General features: G+C 33.6%; 1 protein-coding gene across 2 annotated transcripts in view; it reads left to right on the top strand.

Annotated features, from left to right (window-relative positions):
- SBF2 (SET binding factor 2) overlaps positions 1-10,197 on the top strand; it is a 485,581-nt gene that overhangs the window by 273,051 nt on the left and 202,333 nt on the right. For both annotated transcript variants that reach the window (XM_032853454.1, XM_032853455.1), the window contains exons 7-10: positions 1,479-1,611; positions 2,879-2,987; positions 5,095-5,208; positions 9,176-9,253. In XM_032853454.1, the coding sequence (XP_032709345.1) occupies positions 1,479-1,611; positions 2,879-2,987; positions 5,095-5,208; positions 9,176-9,253 (434 nt within the window). The remainder of the gene's footprint in view (positions 1-1,478; positions 1,612-2,878; positions 2,988-5,094; positions 5,209-9,175; positions 9,254-10,197) is intronic.

Genomic DNA, 10,197 nt, shown 5'->3' with positions numbered 1-10,197 from the left:
AGGGAGAGGAGATGCAACATGGGGGGTTAATGTGGTAGGAGAAGAGTAAATGAAACAAGTTGGGATTGGGAGGGAGACAAACCATAAGTGACTCTTAATCTCACAAAACAAACTGAGGGTTGCTGGGCAGAGGGGGGTTGGGGGGGGAGGTTATGGACATTGGGTAGGGTATGTGCTATGGTGAGTGCTGTGAAGTTTGTAAACGTGGAGATTCACAGACCTGTACCCTTGGGGGAAAAATATATATATATATATATATGTTTATAAAAAATAAAATTATAAAAAAAAATTAAAAACATGAATTGTGAGTTCAGATATATCATATGAGATAAGTTGGGAATGATAAAAGAGGATAGCAGTTAATAATGGGCCAAGAAGAAATTTGCATGCCTCATGTGAAGGGACAAACCATGGTAAAGGGAGTTATAGGAAGTATTTTACCTTAGAAGACTAATAGTGACTCATTTTTTTAAAAGATTTTATTTATTTATTTAATTGACAGACAGATCACAGGTAGGCAGAGAGGCAGGCAGAGAGAGAGAGGAGGAAGGAGGCCCAATGTGGGGCTCGATCCCAGGACCCTGGGATCACGACCTGAGCCAAAGGCAGAGGCTCTATCCCACTGAGCCACCCAGGCGCCCCTAATAGTGACTCTTGATATAATGGGTCCATGTCATTAAGGTTCAACTGATATTTAAAAAAAAAAAAAAACGATTCAGTAGTAAATAGGAGAAGATAAGAAACTATGTATTTATTTAACTTTAATTCATTAAGTATGAGTGCTATATTTTCTAGTGTTTCCACTAGAAAAATAGAAATAGGAATTACAAGTTCTGTACTAGGAGAGGAGATAAAAGAAGGTCCAAGATAATTATTAATCATTTAGAAAGGGGGGAAAAAGGTAGAACAAATAAAAAATATTAAATAAGATACCGTATGTATGTATATGTATTGAAACAATCACTATAAGTCAATTAAATGATCTACTTAAAAGACAAAGGTTGTCAGACTGGATTTTTTTTAAATGTCAACTATATTTCCAAGATGTAGAGAAAGGTTGAAGTGAAAAGATGGAAAAAGACATACCAGGAAAATTTCAACAACAAAATTGGCACGGTTATATTAACATCAGACAAATGGACTTTTAGGGAGAGAAAAATTATTTGAACATTGCCAGTATGTAAAACAAGAATTTAAGTATGGTCCATGGACATAAAGTTGAAAGGAAAATAATAAGTGTATTTCCAGACAACTGATATGTTCAATGAGTGTTACATTGATTTGAAGAATAAAGACAAACAAAATGATAGTTTGGGAAAACAAATACTCATAGGTTATATGGAATTTATAGTTTAAATAGTTTTCTTTAGAGATTTCAGAAATACTGGCTTTTTCATTCCATGTCATTCTTTGTCTGTCTGTTGGCAACACATATAAAATGAAATGCATTTGGTAAGCATTTGCTCTTGTGTTTTCAGGAATTCAAAATGTCCTCAGCCTCTTTTGTGCAGTTCTCACAGAAAATAAGGTTCTCTTCCATTCTGCAAGTTTCCAGAGACTCAGTGATGCTTGCAGAGCCCTGGAATCTTTAATGTTTCCTCTTAAATATAGGTGAGGTTTTTAACTTGGTTCTTTAATTTGTTCCCAAATTCTGCATTATTTATTGATGATCAGTTGCAATGCGATAGCACAATAGTTTTGAACCACAAGGGCATATTTTACAGTTATTCTGTACACATGATTCTGATGGAAATCTAACCTAGAATTTGGAAATTTTCCAAGTTGTTCATTACTGAGTGTTGATTAATTTAGTGAAAAAAATAACTTGAATAGTATTGTCAGCAACATTTAATTCTCTTTGAATATAGTTAGTGATAAAAGTCTTAAGTTAGTTTTGTCTGATTATTTGATATTAAAGAGTTATTAATTTTTAGGAGTTATAATGGTACTATGGCTAGATTAAAAAAGATCCCTTACCTTTTTTCAGATACCTACTAAAATATTTAAATATAAATGATATGATGTCAGGGATTTGCTTCAAATAATACAGTAGGGGAGAGAACAAAAATGAGTAGAAACATATGTGAGACCTTGCACTGATAATTGTCAAATCTGCTTTGAATACATGAGGCTTACTTTTCCTTTTTCCTCTCTTTTCTGGGGGAACGGTGGATGTTAAAATTTTCCATTGTAAAAAGTAAAAAACAAAATATCTAAACAGTGATGCCCTGATAGTGTTATGAATAAAATATTTTCTAACATCTGTTTTATGAATTTGATAGTCAAACCATTCTGGAAACTTAAGTTCATACAAACTAGAAAAAAATTTAGACTGTTTCCAGATTTTATTTAAAAAAAAATTTTTTTTTTTAACTATGTGTCTTTCTTAACCCCTAGATAAGAGAACATTCTAGGCCTTAAATTTTTGTACTCTGCCTTTTGGAGTGAGTTCGAACATCAGGTATAGAAAATGGAATTTGAATGATTGTTTTATTTAGACAAATCATTATCAGTATTGAGGGAAAGGGCCCATCAGGGAGTCATTGTTACCTCCTAATATCAGATTTTCATGTAAGGAAAAAATGTTTTCAAGCAAGATTGACAAACCTAAAGAGACTTCTTGCCTCAGAAGGATAAGGGATAAAGAAGCTGCCCTGGGTTGCATTTACTTTATTATCTTTTTCTATCTAATCATCTCTTTCACATGAAGATTTTTTTAACCTTCCTTTTTAAAAATTTAATATTAACAGCCATGAGAACATTATTGATAATTTCTAAATGTAGGTATTCTGAAATTCATACCACATAAAGATGAAAGAAAATATGATTGTATTATGAGAAAACTAATATATCTCACGTATGCTTTTATTATTTCCAGTTATCCTTATATTCCCATTCTCCCGGCTCAGCTACTGGAAGTTCTAAGTTCCCCAACACCTTTCATTATTGGAGTACATTCTATCTTTAAAACTGATATCCATGAACTTGTAAGTATTCATCTTTAAAGTACACTTATTGGGTCCAAAACCTTATCATATTTCTTTGAATTCTATAACATTTCAACTAATTACTATTTTCAGATCTGTTGCATTCCCAATAGGAAAGATTGGCTGGAAGAAAAAAAACATCATTGAAAAATACAAATATATTAGTTTCTTCTTATAGCAAGTATGGAAGATATACAAAATGAATTTATTAATAGTTTTATATGCTCTTTTGGCATATTATTTTTATCTTTCTGTATTCTCCATCTTATATACGAGAAAGGAAGATGAAGTAATCCATTAATTTGTATTCTGTTTATACTTTTGTTACTAGTGCAATGATATATTCATATTTTGAAATGAGACTGTCAGTCCTGAGTGGCTGGTAGCTAAAAAGCCAAAAGCATTTGCAAAAGAGTGAAGGGTTACAGTGGAATATGAACCCTTTGGTATGAGCTCCACCAAATTATTCTTTTCTTAATGCCATATGAATAGAAATACCAAGGAAGAAAAGGAATGTTCTATATTTAAGCCGGTTCTGGAATAATGTGTTTACTTCTCTGTACTGAAATTATTTAAGAGGGACTGTCACAAAAAATTGTGCTTCAGAGAAGGACATCCAGGATTGTCAAGACTTTAGGAACTATATCCTTTGAGACCCTTAAGGAAATTTTCTCAGGTAATAACCTGATACTGTTTGATAGCTAAAGGTAAATACTGAAGTGACTATTGTAGGAAAGTTCGTTTTTTGTAGCTCTGAAAAGCTTAAAGAAAATTGGTGGATGTAGTTGCTGTAGAGACAAATTTCTCCTCAGTAGAAAAGCTTCCAACTATTAGAATTGCCCAATGGTGAAGGATGGGTTGCCTTAGGTAAGGAATATACCCTCAAGTACTGTAAGTGGAGTGCAAGAAGCAAATTCCATGACACTTTCAGGGAGTTTAAGAAAAGTGCTTTACTTAAAGGTTGGGCTATATGACATCTTTGATCCACAGAGTCTTCAGATTCTGAAATTCTACTTTTAGTTTTAATTGCCAATGGAGGTAGCTCTGTTGGTACTTATACATAATTATAATTGTAATCAAATCATAGGTGTCATTAAAACTGACAGTTCAACATTGTAATTATAAACAAGACCCTCATTCATATACTAATTATTTTCCTACCTTTATATGTTGATATCTAGTTCCTATTTAACTTTGATATCACCATATAAAAATATGCATAAATCAATAAACATAGTTAGTAAAACCTAGTTTGTACTAATTAGAAGCATACCCGTCTGGTTGACAGGTAATTTTGTCCTCTAAATACAAAGTTTCTGGAGGTAAGACAAGCAAATGTTTCAAAAAACAAGTTGCTTAATTTTTGATAAATAAAATAGAATGATTTTTAAACCTGTTATCAACAAAATAACTTCAGTAGTCTTGGCTAGTTTCTCTGTTACATTTTTATGTAAGTTATTTTTAAGTAGACTCATAAAATGCTAAAAATCATTTTCTTTCTCAAGCACCCAAACAGTACCATTTTGATTTATATCAGTTGCTTTGTTTGTTAACTCTTGTAATAAGTACTATATTATTCAGAATATGGCTAAACTACTATACCAAAGCTTCCAAAATACAGTGTGGAATTTTATTTAACACTCATGCAGCAGTCCATAGTGGTGTTCCATTATACCAGACCGGCTTACTCCATGAACTCATTCATGGTCCAAGCTTCTTTCTTTCTTGGTTCTGTACCAGAATTGCCTCAGGAATTGGCATCATCTGAATGTTCAAGATTGGGTTGTTGCTACATCATAGTTTCAGCCTTAGGAAAGAAAAAGCATAGGAGAGCCTTTCATCCCCTCTATTTTGAATACCTGAAATTGTACACATCACTTCTGGCATTCCATTGGCAGAAACTTAGTCACGTGTCACACCTAATTTCAAAGGAAGCTAAGAAATACCTGGTAGCTGGTAAGTCATGAACCCAGTATTCTCTTGCTATGGACAGTCAAGAGTCTTTTCCACACCTGATTCTTCTCATTTTGAATTAATGAAGGTCAGATTAATTTGCTTAGCAATAAATACATTTTATTAATTATTGATTAATTTTTATCTCCTTTAGCTAGATGTAATCATAGCAGATTTGGATGGAGGCACTATAAAAATTCCTGAATGTATTCACCTCTCTTCCCTCCCGGAACCACTTCTACATCAGACTCAAGCAGCTCTTTCTTTGGTATGACATTTTTAATAATAATTTTCTTTTGATTTAAGTATAAACTCAGGCAATTGGAATTAGATGTCATTGGCAGTAAAATTACTTTAAAAAGAGTTATATGTTCTTAAAACATGAATATATTCTTACAGAATATTTAGAGTAATTCCTTACATATTATCTGAAGAATATACTTTAAATTCTGACTATTTATTTGTTCTACATTCACTCTTTCATTCAGAATATTTATTTAGTAGTTACTATATACTGAATACTGTGTTACCACACACATGTGAAATACCAACACACCTGTGAAAATAGACCAGACTGCCTTAAAATCCCTGGTTTCCCTAACATCCTTTATTGGAAGATAGTACCGACTCCTTTTCCTTCAGCCCTCTTGTTGACATCTCATTCCCTTTTGGTAGATGTGCTACTTGCAAACAGTGTGATATTGTCTTGCCAGTGTTTTCAAATTACTACAGAAAACTGCAACTTATTGATAAATTAAATATCCAGCATTCTTCGAAGTAAAGTTTTAATAAGTCCTGTATCTTGGCTGTTTCTCACTGACACATTTAATGTTTTTATAGCTATTTTATCTTGGTTGATTTTTTTCTTTTTTACAATTTTTTGTAAGGTAGGCTCAATACCCAGCATGTCATCACATGCTCTACCAACAGAGCCAGCCAGGCACCTCTTACCTTAGTTGCTTTTTAAAATCAGAGCATTTTATTTTACTGACAATATTTTAGGTGCCAATTTATTCATTATCAGAAAATTGAAACTTGGGGCTCCTGGGTGGCTCAGTAGGTTATAAAGCCTCTGCCTTCTACTCAGGTCATGATCCCAGGGTCCTGGGATCGAGCCCCACATTGGGCTCTCTGCTCAGTGGGGAGCCTGCTTCCCCCTCTCTCTGTCTCTACCTGCCTCTCTGCCTACTTGTGATCTCTGTCAAATAAATAAATAAAATCTTTAAAAAAAATAAAAAGAAAATTGAAATTTAGAAATTCTGAATTCTTTTTCAAGCCATGCTAGAACTAAAGTTTCATATTCTTTAAGTTTTGGTGGGTTTTGTTTTTGTTTTTGTTTTGTTTTGTTTTGAGGGAAAGGGCAAAGGGAAAGGGAGAGAGAGAATCTTATGCAGCCTTCAACATGGAACCTGACATGGTGCTCAATCTCAAAACCCTAGAGATCATGACGTGAGCCAAACTCAAGAGTTGGATGCTTAACCGACTGAGCCACCCAGACACCCCAGCCTTCATATTCTTGAATAATAGTCCAGTCTGAGCTGTTTAAAAGAATATTCTTCTTATGGGGTACCTGGCTGGCTCAGTTGGAAGAGCATGATCCTTGATCTTGATTTCAGGGTCATATGTTTAAGCCTCACATTGGGTGTAGAAACTAATAAATAAACCTAAAAATTTTAGTAAAAAAAATTCTTCTTAAATAGGAACTCAGAAGTCTAGGATTACCAGGAAGGATTTTATTCTTAGAACATTTTCAAATTTGTATTAGTCTTTATATTGTTAATAGTGGCATCTATGGGATGTGAATATTTAGAGAAGACTGACTTTTCCTAACATAATCTAGAATACAAGATGTGATGGAGTGGAAATACTAGTGCAGGACCCAGGAGACCTGAATTCCAGTCTGCTTCTTTCCACTTGATACTATTGAGCAAATCACATTCTATCTCTAGGCCTCTGTTTCCTGGACTTTATCTATAGGATGAATGTTGAAAGCATAGGATGATGAAAGAACTGTTTACCAAAGTGAAGAGATGATTTGGGGTCACATGTGGAAATCTTTTTTATTTAGTAATTATTTATTATAATAAAAATAACATAAAAACCTATTATATCATCTAAGAAAATACTAGATTTAAATAGGTGAGTTGATTTAAAGACAATTTAAAGAAAAATACTACTAAATAACTACATTGGTAGTATATAGATACAGCAGAAGTTGAGAAGGTAGTATTTGGGTGATTGAGAAAATGTTTAATATTTCTAGAAATTATAAATTTCTTAATCTAATATATGATTACTTAATAATGATGTTTATAGCTATGCAGGGATTAAGTACCAAAATGAAAAAAATATTAAGATTTTAGTTCCTTTTTTTTTTTTAAGATTTTTTTAATTTGACAGAGAGAGACAGAGATAACGAGAGAGAGCAGGAACAGGGAGGAGAGGGAGAAGCAGGATCCCCACTGAGCAGGGAGCCCCACATGGGGCTCTATCCCAGGACCCTGAGATCAGGACCTGAGCTGAAGGCACACTTAATCGACTGAGCCACCCAGGTGCCCCTAAGATTTTAGTTCTTAACTCAGTGTCTCCTGGTAAAGATTCTGCTGCACATTGGTATATCTTAACCTGAAGCACCTGTGCCACTAAATTTGGTCAGTGAGTTTGGTATGAGTATACGTGTTTTTTGTAGTTGTCAAGCACAATGGTTGATTCTGTGGTACAGTATAGTTTTGTAAATAAGACATGAGAACATAGTATATTACCAAACTAGAACCAAAAAGAAATCATATTCGATGAACTGAGTGGGAGCTTTGACACACAATTATAGGAGCTTCATTTGGTTACTAAATAATTATGATCAAATGGCAACACAGTACTTGAACTGTATAATAACAATGATAATTTTTTAGATATGAATTATACTGTATTATTATATTGTAGTAATGATTGGGTAATTGGGTTATAAATGCTGTCAATATCTTATTGTCAATTTTAAGTATTGTTACGAAGCCATGTAAGTAAGGATTAATATATAATAAAGTCCCCTTTAAAATTTTGCCCAATACATTTCCTACAGTTGAGCTTTATGGCCATTCAGGAGCTTTAACAGAACTGGATACCTTTGATAAAATTTAATCATTCTTGAGCATTCCCTCATCCAGGGGTTGACCAAAGTATTTTCATCTGTTATAAGTATACTACCCAAACCTGAGTATTTGAAAATGATTCTGCAAAGATAAAAATTTGCTACTTACTGATGAAATTTCATCTTTTTCTCTGTGTTAAGTCTTGCATAGATCTTCTTTACCTACCTGTTCCCCAGCCTGCTCTTCTTCAAAGCCTAACTCAACTGTTACCGTTTTTTTTTTTAGCTTTCCCTACATTGACTTAATTATACTTGATGTTTCATATATTATTCTTTATATATTTATAGTACTTGCAGATTGTTTTGTACTTTTACCCCTCTAGACTCTGAGGCTCATAAGCTTACTCACTTGGTCGTCATATTTCAGTTAATTAATTAACAAATTTTTAATTACACTAATAAACATAAAAACAAATGCTTGGGGATGCCTGGGTGGCTCATTCAGTTAAGGCACTGCCTTCGGCTCATGTCACGATCCCTGGAGTCCTGGGATCGAGTCCTACATCGGGCTTCTTCCTTGGCAGGGAGCCTGCTTCTCTCTCTGCCTCTGCCTGCCACTCTGCCTGCTTGTGTGCTCTCTCTTTTTCTCTCTCTGACAAATAAACAAACAAACAAACAAATAAATAAATAAAATCAATCTTAAAAAAACAAACAAATGCTTGCTTAGCATTTCGGCAATATAGACAAATAACACTGCCCTAGACTGTTCCTGTTCCCTTCCCAGAAGTAACTAATATTTTATAGTTTAGTGTATATTCTTCAGAACACTATATTTTCATTTATATATTTAGTGTGTGTGGAGAGATATATACATCAATAGACTAAGAGAGCAATTTAAGGTTTGTTTTACTTTTAAACAGATGAAACCATCCTTATGTGTGTTTTTCTAGAACATGTTCATTAAATATTTTATCTTGGAGATCTTTCTACAATAGTACAGACAGTTGCCTCAGCTAACTGCATTGTTTCCTGAAGGAAATATATTGTTATTTATGTACTGACATTTTTTCATCTTAGTACTCCAAGTAGGTTAAATAATAGGTTTTATTGATACTAAGATTTTGTACATAACCAAACTTCTTTGCTTTAGATTCTACATCCAGATTTGGAAGTAGCAGATCATGCTTTTCCCCCTCCACGAACAGCTTTATCCCACTCAAAAATGCTGGTAAGAAGTTTAATATTTAAATGTGATACTTTAAAATAGAACTGTACTGTCATCTGTAGGGTTGTTAAAGAGGCTGAGTGTAGCAAGAGTCAGATGTACAGCCTAGTAATAAATGTACCAGATAAGAAATTAGAACTCTCACTCACTGATCTTGTGACCTGCTCTCGGAGGGCCCAAAGAGCAGCACATTGACCGGGATGGGGTACAGCTAAGACTTGCCCTAAGGAGGCAAGAGTAAGTGTGGGTCATAGCCTGGAAAACTATGCCAAGTATCAAATTGAAAGGGCCAAGAAAGGATAAGGGGGAAGCTTACAAAAAATGGAAACAGATATTGTTGACAATGAGAGAGTCGAGTTAGAGGGGTAGACGAAAATAGTTCCAATTAGAAGCCGTAAGTAAGGATTAGTATATAATAAAGACCCCTTTAAAGTTTTGCCCAATGCATTTCTTGGAGTTGAGTTTTGTGGCCAATCAGGAGTCTTACAGAACTGGATACCTTTGATAAGTTATTTAAGCATTCTTGAGCATTTCCTCATCCAAGGATTGACCAGATAAATCTGTAAGTTTCCTTTCATTTCTAAAACTATGATTTTATTAAAACCTGAATTATCAATAATGAGTCATACCTTATTAATATAGGAATAGATTTTTATAAGTTGGATAAACTTTAGAAGAATTTCATAAGCTTTAACATACAGTCTTCTGATATTTTTTCTTTTATATTTGTGACTTTTATATATTATATATATATGTATATGGGTATATATAAATTTTTTATATTTGATGGATATAAAAATCAAATGGCGTGGGAAAGGTGTTCTTCTCTAACTTGGTGAAGGGGGAGACTCTGAATTTTTCTGAGAGGAAATTGGATATACTAGAGACAAGTTTTCTTTGGTTCACTTGAAAAAAGAACTATTTAACAGCTTACCCTGTTCAACAGT

This window comes from Lontra canadensis, unplaced genomic scaffold (genome assembly GCF_010015895.1).
Source record: "Lontra canadensis isolate GAN:19392208 unplaced genomic scaffold, GSC_riverotter_1.0 scaffold7, whole genome shotgun sequence".
Lineage (NCBI taxonomy): Eukaryota > Metazoa > Chordata > Mammalia > Carnivora > Mustelidae > Lontra > Lontra canadensis.
Note: the sequence above shows the minus strand (reverse complement) of the source record. Positions and strands in the feature narration are given on the sequence as shown.